At 42.1% G+C, this 12,499-nt stretch overlaps 1 protein-coding gene across 1 annotated transcript; it reads left to right on the top strand.

The window, feature by feature from the left end:
- The first annotated feature begins 5,428 nt into the window (after nt 1–5,428).
- Nucleotides 5,429–10,202, top strand: LOC139477132 (fibrinogen-like protein A). Its single transcript, XM_071259686.1, has 5 exons — nt 5,429–5,612; nt 6,519–6,643; nt 6,792–6,888; nt 8,741–8,905; nt 9,479–10,202. The coding sequence occupies exons 1-5, from the start codon at nt 5,444–5,446 to the stop codon at nt 9,691–9,693; spliced, it is 771 nt and encodes a 256-aa protein (XP_071115787.1). The 5' UTR covers nt 5,429–5,443; the 3' UTR covers nt 9,694–10,202.
- Nucleotides 10,203–12,499: the final 2,297 nt, after the last annotated feature.

The following is a 12,499-nucleotide window of genomic DNA, read 5'->3' on the forward strand; positions in this document are numbered from 1 at the left end:
TGCATGTGTGTACGTGTTTCTGTGTGCACTGCTTGTGTGTACGTGTTTCTGTGTGAGCTGCTTGTGTGTACGTGTTTCTTTGTGTGCTGCTTGTGTGTACGTGTTTCTGTGTGTACTGCTTGTGTGTACGTGTTTCTGTGTGTACTGCTTGTGTGTACGTGTTTCTGTGTGTACTGCTTGTGTGTACGTGTTTCTGTGTGTACTGTTTGTGTGTACGTGTTTCTGTGTGTACTGCTTGTGTGTACGTGTTTCTGTGTGTACTGCTTGTGTGTACGTGTTTCTGTGTGTACTGCTTGTGTGTACGTGTTTCTGTGTGTACTGCTTGTGTGTACGTGTTTCTGTGTGTACTGGTTGTATGTACGTGTTTCTGTGTGTACTGCTTGTGTGTACGTGTTTCTGTGTGTACTGCTTGTGTGTACGTGTTTCTGTGTCTACTGCTTTTATGTTCCTGTTTCTGTGTGTACTGCTTGTATGAACGTGTTTCTGTGTGTACTGCTTGTATGTACGTGTTTCTGTGTGTACTGCTTAAAATGTTCTTGTTTCTGTGTGTACTGCTTAAAATGTTCTTGTTTCTGTGTGTACTGCTTGTATTGTACGTGTTTCTGTGTGTACTGCTTGAAATGTACCTGTTTCTGTGTGTTCTTCTTGTATGTATGTGCCTCTGTGGGAACTGGTATTGTGTACGTTTTTCTATTTCTTCTAATTGAATATTCATGTTTCTGTGGGCACTGATTCTATGTCGTGGAAATCGACTTTCCGCGTAGACTATCATCGTCAACTCACAGCAGTTGTGTATTAATTTAGGTCACCAGCCAAAACAAACGATGACTTTAGGGTGAGCACTCATATGCTATATATAGCTGCATGATCCAAAAGTTATCGCAATGTAAATAAATGACACCGCGATGACTGCTGATCGCGTACCGTTAGGCAGTTGCTTCACTGGCGCTATACCATGTTCAGAGACATGTCAGATCGCTTCCAGCAGTGCGCCATAACGCCCGTCCTAATACAGCTCTTCTGTCAATAGAATTGATGACAAACATCCGAGCATTTGGCATAACGAGGACAAATCTTATCCAAGCAACTTATGCCTGATTATTGGAAATTATAATTGGATTTTTTGAATGTGAGTGAGTGATAAAAGTGATATTAGAAGTGATAAAACACTTGACGAAGCGAGTGAGCGAGTTGGGTTTTACGATTTAAGCGTCTAGGCTTCACATATACTCCTGTTGGGAATCCGATCCGAGTCTGAATAAAATGAAGGCTGCACGGTTACAAAGTCATCGCCCCGTCATTGACGTTGATCTGTTGATCACCTGGCGTCAGGCAGTTCAGCTAGTCAGTTCGGTCAGTGTCAGTCCAGTTAGTCAGCCAGTCAGTAAAGTCAGTCAGCCAGTCAGTCCGGTCAGTCAAGTCAGTCAGGTCAGTCCGGTCACTCCAAGTCAGTCAAGTCAGTCAAGTCAGTCCTGTCAGTCCTGTCAGTCCAGTCAGTCAAGTCTTTCAAGTCAGTCAGGTCAGTCAAGTCATTAAAGTCAGTCAGCCAGTCAGTCCAATCAGCCTAGTCAGTCCAGTCAGTCCAATCAGCCTAGTCAGTCCAGTCAGTCCAGTCAGTCCAGTCAGTCACGTCAGTCACGTCAGTCACGTCAGTCACGTCAGTCAAGTCAGTCAAGTCAGTCAATCCAGTCCAGCCAGTCAGTCCAATCAGTTCAGTCAGTCCAGTCAGTCCACTCAGTCCGGTCAGTGCAGTCAGTCCAGTCAGTCCAGTCAGTCAAGTCTTTCAAGTCAGTCAGGTCAGTCAGGTCAGTCAAGTCAGTCAAGTCAGTCAGCCAGTCAGATCAGCCTAGTGAGTCCAGTCAGTCCAGTCAGTTCAGTCAGTCCGGTCGGTCGGTGCAGTCAGTCCAGTCAGTCCAGTCAGTCAGTCCAGTCATTCCAATCAGTCCAGTCAGTCCAGTCAGTCCAGTCAGTCACGTCAGTCCAGTCAGTCAGTCCAGTCAGTCCAGTCAGTCCAGTCAGTCAATCCAGTCAGTCCAGTCAGTTCGGTCATAACGCCCGTCCTAATACAGCCTAATTCGGTCAATGGCATTTAGGAGAAATGTTAACATCCGAGCACTGTCATGACGAGAACAAAGCTCAACCAAACAACTGATGACTGATTATAAGGAATTATTATTGGATTTTTTCAATATGTCAATTTTCTTTCTCTCTGTGGCAGGTAACACCTTAAATCATTGACAGGAGCGCACGGATTGTAGGGCTAGTCGTGGCGTCGGCTACGGCCGCCACATCACCAACGACTACGTTGACATTGAAGTTTCTGTACGTGAGTGAGTGAGTGAGTGAGTGAGTGAGTGAGTGAGAGTGTGAGTGAGTGAGTGAGTGTTTAAAAGTATTTAAAATAATTCTAGGGTATGGGATCCAATCTTTTCCCTGTCTCATTCTTAAGTTATCATATGTTTTTAAAACTTACCAAGGGTATGGCGATATCTCATAGTAATAAATTTGACTCCTTTTGGAATCAATTTGTGTTTCTCTTTCTTTCACATTTCTGATCTCTGGTAACGAGTCAATCTTGATTGTCCTCAGTCCTCAGACGTCCACCCATGAGTTGCTGGGTAGGAGACGATCGCATCTCATTTAATTGAGTGTGGCGGTTAGCAAGTGGAGACCAATAGTGATCATCACCACTCCAGATCTACTTTCTCGTGGACGTTGGAAAGACTGTTTTGACACCTATGTAGAACAATCCGCCTTGGGTGTCAATTTCGAAATCAATAACATTGATAATCATCACATTAGAAACATTCACAAAAATTCTGGTGACATCCAGATTTACACAAGACGACAGTAATGAGAGAGGTCAATGTGTATGAGTGCGAGTGTGTTAGTCAGAATGTGTGCGTGCTTGCGTGTGTGCGTGCGTGCGTATGCATGTGTGAGTGTATGTGTGTGTGTGTGTTAGATATGTATAAGAAGTCAGAAACGTGCACTTTTGTCGTAGCGAGTGAGTGAGTGAGTTGGGATTTACGATTTTAGCGTATGGGCTTCACAAATTATACCCATGTGGGGAATTCAACGCGGCCCTAAGTAACATGAAGGCTGCACGATTACAAAGTCATCGCCCCGTCATTAGCGTTGGTCTGTTGATCACCTGGCGTCAGGCAGTTGCGTCATTGGCGTCACACCAAGTTCAGCTACGAGTGTCGGCTCTCATCTGGCCAGAGACATGTTAGATCGCTACCAGCAGTGTACCATTGCACAGCAGTAACGTCATGGCGGTGGTACAGTGGTGGTGTGAGCTTGCGTCACTCGCTCACAGCCACAGGACAGGCGTCGTCGTCTTCATGGTAAACTCACAGGTGTTCGATGGTGATATAGTTTTGAAGACAATCGCACTTCGTCAATTTAAATATCAACATGATAACACCCACTCTAAAACAGCTTTGAATTTTAAGACCATTGTCAGTGGTGGCATCACTTACACCTAACTTGATTTTTTCCTCACAGATGATCCACATGATGATGAGGTTTGAGGCCAGTCTTGGTTCCCATTGGGCTTAGGACTGGTCGTTAATTTTGATATCAACAAGATAACGCCCACCAATAAACACGATTTTTGTAAGGAATGGAAACGTCTTGACCAGCAAAAAGTTGAGTGCGCCAATATATTTTGTCCATCCCAATCTGGACTAACTCTTGGCAGCTGTAGCTCCGGCTCTGTGTCCTACAACCTGGACTTTCATCGAGAAAAAGAACAGACAGTTATCGAGGACGTCATCAGAGATGGAACTACATCAGTAGTCATCAATTCTGCTGTGTGTTTACGGACCATAGAGGACTAAGCATATATATTTCAGGATGATAATGTTCAATGAAAAATGGTCAATACCTCTATTTAATTGACGATATTTTCAGTATCTGTTACTAAAAGTACCAACATTCATGCTTTCTTTCTGTTTTCCTGTATGCTTAAAATACTTGTAATGTTAGAATTGATACTATTGGCATACAGAAACATTTTTCCTGGTGAGACTATTAAAATTGTTAGAGCCAGATAGTGACCATGTCAGTCTTGTTTTGTTGCAGGAAATGACGTAGTCCTAATTTATATAATGGAAATCAGATCGCCGTCTTCCGTGTAAAATACATAGAATCTAAAGTTTCGTGTTCGTAAGGTGTTCAGGGAAGTGTACAGCTCCCACTGATACCATTCGCCATTTGGACTTTGTTAAATACACATTAAAATTGTTGTCCACACCATAGACACCAAAGTCACTACATCGTGTTTACAGAAGACGCCACCATGTGCCACACGATCTTGGTACTCTGCCCAGGGTTCTCATTCGGGAGTGGAACGCCATACCCCAGGCTGTCATTGTGAACCTGGTCATGAGTATGAGATCACGGTGCACCGATGGGTACTTACACAGGGGTGGTTACACAAGATACTGACTGTAATGTTCTCTGTGTGGCAGCAGTTGGAGAACATGATGTTACAATGTAATCTTTGTCCTGCTTCTGTCGCTGACTATATCAGTGTGCATCTGTAATACATTTAGAAGTTAGAAACAATACTTTCATTTCAGCCTACGTGTTTTTATTATCCTAGGATATATTTGATCTTCAAATACCTGTAATGTAAACAGCATATGATTTTTCTACACGTAGATTCATCAGATCTGACACGATGACCAACACGCAAGAAATGGAATAATACATGATTGTGATATTGGTGAGATTATCTGGAATACTGGATTGGTTTGTGCCGTCGGTCAAATGTCCAGTAAGCATCCACAACAACTTGTTTTGCAGTAAACTGGATATCATTTGAACAAAACATTTTTAAAGCACTGTTATTTATACGTTATAGAGCAATAGTATATATATGTTATCCAATTCACTGAGTACATATACACGTATTCACACACACATGAGCACACTCATACAGTCGGGATAAACAAACAGACATTCGATGTACGTGTGTAGATGAGATAGGATAGTTATTCCCTATCATAATGTTCAGACATTACTTAAATGAAGACTTGTAAATGAGGACAACTGACCTTTAAACTAGATTTCATTTTGTTAAATGTTGGACAATGATTATACAATTATTAACCACGTGGTAGACAATGTGTAGACAAGTGTCAGACAATTGATAGACAAGTGCGTGCATTGGGAGGAGAAGGATGCTAGAGAGGACCGGGCTAATGGCCCACTTTAGTTTCAGCTGAATCTTACTTCACTTGGTATTGTTTGTCCTTTCAATGTACAAGTACCAATGCAGCATATTAATATACAAATGGTCACAGTCACGTGACTCATATTCATATTACATGTGCAGAGTATATTGATTGACAGTAAAGTCTGCCTATAAAAATAAAGTACCCCACAGTCAAGCATACATTCACTCGGATGACATACAGTCTGTGTCAACAGCATGGTGTTCCGACTTTGTCTCTGTGTGGTCTTGCTGTGTGCTTGTGGATATGCTAACATATCCAGTGACTACTGTCAGGTTCTGGATAACTACGACACCTTCAAGACATCCATGGACAACTTTCTGGCTTCTAGGGATGAAACCTGTGGGAACACGGACATGCGCAGTGGTGAGTAACTAGCAGCCGTCACCCTGCCATCCCACACACGGCATTCGTACCATGTTAGTTTCGTCTTCCAATTACTCTATATTCCAGCTTATTAACAAGTGGTTGATCTGATCCAGAACTATTTTACTCATATCGAATGTGTCCCATCTTTGAGTACTGAAGAGCTTATCTTAAGTGGGTTTGCAAACATCTTTACAGCACTGACCACGTAAATTCTGGTCTAGGCCTAGTGACATGGCCGTGGTATTGGTACTGACGTGTATCATGTTTAGGAGATAAAAGTAACCGTGTGTTCGGTGACAAAATCCCATCAACATCATCTACAGTATCCTAGTACAGGTGTATCCTTTCTACGAAGGATCAAGCGCGAATATTTTGTTGACAGAATTGAGTAAAGTTGTTGTCTGCAATAACAGAAACACAGAAAATAACAATAAATTGTGCTTTGTTCTGCTCGAAATTTGATTTTAAGATCAGTATAATTTATTTAGCACAACTAGTTCATTAGTCAACATAAACTTCTTCACCACAAGCCCCACTTTTGAAATCATAACGCTCGTTGTGACACAAAAGATATAATGTCAGTCAACTACAACAAGGCGAAAAGTTCAAGCTCTCCATTGTCCCTGAAACATGAAATACACTTTCTTTGTTGATTTCCTTCGTCTTTTCGCCCAACAAATAGTAACCATGACTGATTTTGTAACCTGTAACTACATATTGATATGTTTGTATGCCTACCGACTATGAATAAAAAGAAGTAATTTATTTTATATGACCTTCCGCGTTGATGTTGCCGTCATAATCAACTGTTTCAGTCAGAGTTTGATATAATGATTTGAAACCTCTGAGTGACCAATCAGAATTGACCATTTTCCTTGTTCATGCAAAATTCATGTTTAATAGATTGCAGGAGCATCCTGAACGAGTTTCCCGAAGCTGAAGACGGAATTTACCGGATCAAGCCGACAGACGGGAAGGGGTCATTTCTGGCCTACTGTGACATGAGCCAACACGGTGGAGGATGGCTGGTGAGTTGGAGACACTATTTGCGGCATGACATTCTTCCTTCATTGTGTTTGCTATTGGTGTTCTTTATATTTGTCAAATGGAGTAATAGCTTTTATTAACATAGTTCTCTAGATTTTGACAATCTGACACTGAAATTTCAATGTACAGGTTTTTCAAAGGCGACAGGATGGATCAGAAGATTTCTATCGAACCTGGTTTGAATACATGGATGGATTTGGAAACCTTACAAGAGAATTTTGGCTTGGTGAGTACAAACTGCAATTCGTCCTGAATAAATATTTAGCGTATCTGTGACGTCATCCCCATATGTGTCTGTGTGTGTGGTATGTGTGTGTGTGCGTGTGTGCGTGTGTGTGTGTCTGCGTTTGTGTGTGTGTGTGTGTGTGAGATAACGACCTAATATGTTCCTATCTCCAGCTCTGTGTGTGAGTGAGTGAGTGATAGCATTATTATAGCCATAAAGCAAGGGGTATGTGCACGTGTGTTTTGTGTGCAGTGTGTGTGTGTATGTGTACGTGTGGGGTATGAAAATACATTTATACGAGGAACCGTATGTAACAAAATGTTGTGGAGAGAACAATTAGTGATGGTAATTGTAGTCATCTCAGTTATCAGTACAAAAAAACGTCCCATGCGAAGCTCAGCTACCACCAATAACGCGTATGTCCGCCATTGGAATCGATAGCGGCCTGGGATATCTCCTGTCCAGGTAGAGACGAGTATGCGAGTCACATCCTGGAGAATGGTAGCCCACTCGGCCTTCAACGCAAATGCCAACTGCTGCAACGTCTGTTGGTGTGGTTGAGCCGTCGGCGTAGCCGTCTCTCAAATTCATCCCACAGATGCCTTATCGGGTTCAAATCCGGTGATCTGGAGTACCAGTGAAAAACATCAACTTTGTTGTTGTGTAGAGAGGCTCTTGTGATCCGTGCTGTATGCGGTCCAGCGTTGTCCTGCTGGAATACACCGTTGCCTTAGGCTGCAATTGGGAGGACGTGTGGTTGGAGAATTTCCTTGATGAATCCTTGAGCCATAAGAGTGCTCTGGATATGGACCCAATTTGTCCTGCCATGATGAGAGAAAGCCATCCACATCATAACTCTACCCCAACCAAACCTGTCCACTTCTGTACGCAGTTTCGGGCGTAAAGTTCTCACCGACGTCTGTAGATCCGTGCTCTTCCATCCCCTCGCTAAGAGGAGAAATCTTGATTCATTTCTGAACCAGACATCTCTCCATCGCAGGTGAGGCCATACCCTGTGTTGACGACATCAATGCAGTCGTTGTTGAACATGTTGCTCGTGGACCTGCTGCTTTTGAACGGTTTTGTACACTCTGGTCGGCGAAACTGCGCAGTCCGGGTATTTGGGATGCGGTTGAGGTGGCTGTGGTTGTCCTTTCACGGAGGTGGCGCAGTTGGGTGTAGTGATCTGGGGCGTGTGGATACTCTAGCCGTGTGATAGTGATTGGCGCTGCATTGAAAACCGTGGCTACAGCTGATCGGGATTCCCCTGCCTGCAAGTAGCATTCAATGTGTGCAGCCCCATGGCCCTTTTGTTAATGCACTGGGTGCGTTTTTCCCAATCGTCCTTGTTGTGATCATTGTGATCAAGGAAATTTCTCACTGACACTATAACACATTAAACTTCTTTATTTTGCACCTCTTGGCCCTCTAATTTTGCTTTTATGGCCAAACATATCCGTATTGCGTTACTTGTATATATATACGAATATGAGTATGCGCGTCCGAGAGTGAGTGCATGCGTGTGTACGTGTGGTCGGTGTGTATGTTTGGGTAAGGTGTGTGTGTGTGTGTGTGGGGGGGGGGGGGGGGGGGGGGGGGGGGGGTGCAGTATTTTGCTCGTCACGCTGCACACGTATGTTTCCCCACATGGGTAAAATTAATGTATCATGTCCCATCATAGTGTTGCTGGAATATTGCTACACACAGTGCTAATCTGTAATCATTCACTCTGTTCCTTGATACAAGCGTTTCCATCCATCGTAATTGCGTGATTGTTTAGTTTTAAATTAATATAATGTGTGACTGGAGTCTCAAGGCCTACGGTAGAAAGTACAGTCGAGTCATATTTCAGGAAATGAGAAGATACACAGACTGACGAAGCAGAAAACCTATGAGCTGCGGATCGACCTGGTGAACAAATCGGGAAGTCACTTCTATGCCGAGTACAACAGCTTCCATCTGGGCAGCATGTCTGAGTTCTACACTCTGTTCGTGGGGAACTACTCGGGAACGGCTGGTGAGAACGTTAAATATTTTAAGCAACAGTTTGATTTTAAATTGAAAGTCAGTTTTATGGGTGTTAGAAAGTTATGCAATCTCTTTAGATATACACAAGTTAATTTGTCTCATTGAAGTGGTTTAAGTACAGGAAAGTAAACATTTCCGTCATGAAACTATGAGACTCAAGCGATACCACATCATTCCTCATTTCTGCTGTTAACGAAAACTTCCCCTTATTTTGTCATTTTGAGACATTCCAACATAGATTTACGTTTGGTTTCACTTTAAATTGACATATTAAATCTTATTCAAGCATAAGATTGGGAGGCATTGCATCGATGAATACAGTGTATCCTACTTGATGACATCATTTGCATATGTATTGGATTGATTTATCGCATCACTTACATTAGCAAGTATATGATAAATGAAATGTCTATATCTCTTAGGAAGGTATGAACCCTTACACACCACGAAGCACACTGTCCACAATCTTTCATCCTTCAAAACCCGTAAAATAATAAGAGTAGGTGATCTACTAAAGGATACAGTAACACAACGAAATATCCTGGTCACCGTTCATTTCCAGGAGACAAGATGTTGTATCATAACAACAGCAGATTCAGTGCCAAGAACCTGGATCTGGATACATACTCCGTGAACTGTGCTGCTGCTAATAAAGGGGCGTGGTGGTACAAGAGCTGCTACCACTCAGAACTCAATTGGCTGTACAGCAAAACACTTTACTGGAGGGGTTTGTCAGGTGTAACATCTTCATCCATGAAAATCAGACCTCTCAACTAACTCATGATCGTTTGGTTTCGTTATTTCCGAAATGTAAAACACAAACCTATCCATTTGTATAACCAGCGTGAATATATATTGTAGGTAAGTAGCAAATCGTAATTTGTCAATCATTCTCACACTCTCAAAGGAACTGATAATGTCATGTTTTTTGTTTGTCATACCAGTTCACTAATTTATCAGGCGATCCTGTAGAGGTACTAGTATCTAGTTCCGTGTTTGAAGTAGGAGCTAAAAGCTGAACTCTCACGTTAGTGTTACATAGTCATGTAAACATAGTATTACTTTATACAAGAACCGTGTGTTGTTTAGACTGCTGACACATTTCGAGAAAGGCAAGAAGTGGAAGGATGCACTCTTACATTATGATTTTGTAGACTTACAGAGTACGAGAAACACGGTTTATTTAGTCCACTGATGTGTTCTATGAAACGGGATTAAGATGAGAAGTGATTTTTACTTTAAACGTATGCAACAATTCCTCCCAACTGAATAAACCCATTTCCTTTATCTTACATTCTGTTGAACACTTGCGCCGTATCTCAAAGAGGAAACTGGCATCAATGTGTGAATAAGGTATGTATTTACAGCCGCTTCCAACAATATTTCCGTTAAATTTTGACGTGTAATTGAATATAGGATGGAGTCCGAAGTAACGCATTTCAAACCCATCACCATTAATCATGACACTTTCCAGAAGGTCACTGGGCCCCATGGAAGAAGAATAGCAATCGTTTCCTTTCTGTAAGTATGTCATATAGGGTTTTCATCATAAATCAATCCCTAAACATTACAGGCCTGTTTGTTGTGGTACAAAACGCAGACTGACGCTGTAATATTGTCATACATTAAACTCCTGAGGACCAGATAAATAATACGACTTATCCGGGATTCGACACATCCGACACGACCTTGTTACAGTCCGACCTATCCATCAGATAACAGAAAACATATACACAGTAAGAATTAAACATAGACGCATTTGTCTGACCAACATTTATGCATTTACATAAGAACACCAAAATAGTTGAGTCCGACTTATCAGGGCATAGTTTAACTCTTGGGACTATCAATGTAATTTTAGACAATGGGGAATTGGACACATTATTTGGATGTGAAATATATTTCAACATTCCTGCAAACATTAGCACAGTTGTACACGAGTATAACTACGGAGAAACATAGAAATATAAAACGTCAGCGCCAGACAATAATCAGTTTCGATTATACGCCAAAACACAGTTTGCATTAAAATGTAACTGTTTGATAACGGCCTGATGCTGCACATCCGCAAGCTGTCATCCTTCAAAACCCGTATATCAATAAGAGTAGGTTATCTAGTAAAAGAGACAGTAATACTCCAGCAATACGACGGCGGCCTGTAAATCACGCCTCAGGACCATTACCAAATGTACACAGTCCCACTTGTTCATCACGCCTTAAATAGTCACTTAGGTCCTGAGGAAAGCTGTCTCTAGACTCTACGTCCGATGGTCCTGAGGAAAGCTGTCTCTAGACTCTACGTCCCATGGTCCTGAGGAAAGCTGTCTCTAGACTCTACATCCCATGGTCCTGAGGAAAGCTGTCTCTAGACTCTACTTCCCATGGTCCTGAGGAAAGCTGTCTCTAGACTCTACTTCCCATGGTCCTGAGGAAAGCTGTCTCTAGACTCTACTTCCCATGGTCCTGAGGAAAGCTGTCTATAGACTCTACTTCCCATGGTCCTGAGGAAAGCTGTCTCTAGACTCTACATCCCATGGTCCTGAGGAAAGCTGTCTCTAGACTCTACTTCCCATGGTCCTGAGGAAAGCTGTCTCTAGACTCTACTTCCCATGGTCCTGAGGAAAGCTGTCTCTAGACTCTACATCCCAAGGACCTGACGTTAGAAGCGTTGTTGAGACAGAATGAGCCTTTCCAGGACATGGCTATGATTTAAATACAGTCCTGCCAAGTGTATTCATTTGTACATTTTTCAACCAAGACAAAAAAATTATGTTGCTAGAAGAGTACTTGTATGTAAATAGTGAATGATATATTTGGACTTCGAATCACTTAAAACCACTTTTGACACACTCACACTCGTTTGCATTTGGGTAGAACCTAAACTGTACCAGAAAAAGGGTGACAACTTCATTACAAAATGCCTTCACTTAATGACGCCAGTTTGAAATATAACAAAACTTTGCGAAGTCAAATCGCGACTATATTAGTTACATATGTAGCTCTGTTACATGTATTCTTTTAGAAAATATAGTCCATTCAGTGACCATATTCAATGATACCTGCAAGGACTTATTCCTGGTGGAAAGTGAGTGTGGAAGACATACTTGCATATTTTTAAAATACTTACATTTCAACTGTGAAGAGCTGAGTTAGAACTGGTTTACAGCAACCCATTTGGTCATAAGTGTATTGTCGATGCATAGTCCGAGGCTCCTGGTGTCTGTCACTGGCTGGTCTTTCCCAGAATCGATGATGTGCAGACCGCTGTCATATTGAACGTTGCTGCAAAAAAAAACTCAAACAAATCTTTCTATAGTTGGTCTATGCATGTCTATTGGAATTAAAACGAAGGGACAGCCGATTTCATTTCCAACTTTTGGAAATGAACGTGAATATGTATGCTTGAATGTGTAGAGGTCGAGGTAAAGTCGTACAAAGTTGCTTGACATTATATTTGTTTATTTGTTTGTTTGTTTGTTGTTTAACGCCGCACTCAGCAATATTCTAGCTATATGACGGCGGTCTGTAAATAATCAAGTCTAGACCCGACAAATCAAGTGATTGGTGTCACGCAACTGGGATC

The sequence above is a fragment of the Haliotis cracherodii genome, unplaced genomic scaffold, assembly GCF_022045235.1.
Source record: "Haliotis cracherodii isolate W230 unplaced genomic scaffold, xgHalCrac1.p SCAF_31, whole genome shotgun sequence".
Taxonomy (NCBI): Eukaryota; Metazoa; Mollusca; class Gastropoda; order Lepetellida; family Haliotidae; genus Haliotis; species Haliotis cracherodii.

Excerpts from the sequence above, each read along its gene's own strand:
- LOC139477132 (XM_071259686.1), top strand. The coding sequence starts at position 5,444 with ATGGTGTTCCGACTTTGTCTCTGTGTGGTCTTGCTGTGTGCTTGTGGA. Across the intron at positions 6,889-8,740 it reads TACAAGAGAATTTTGGCTTG|GAAATGAGAAGATACACAGA; the intron begins GTGAGTACAAAC and ends GTCATATTTCAG. Across the intron at positions 8,906-9,478 it reads GAACTACTCGGGAACGGCTG|GAGACAAGATGTTGTATCAT; the intron begins GTGAGAACGTTA and ends GTTCATTTCCAG.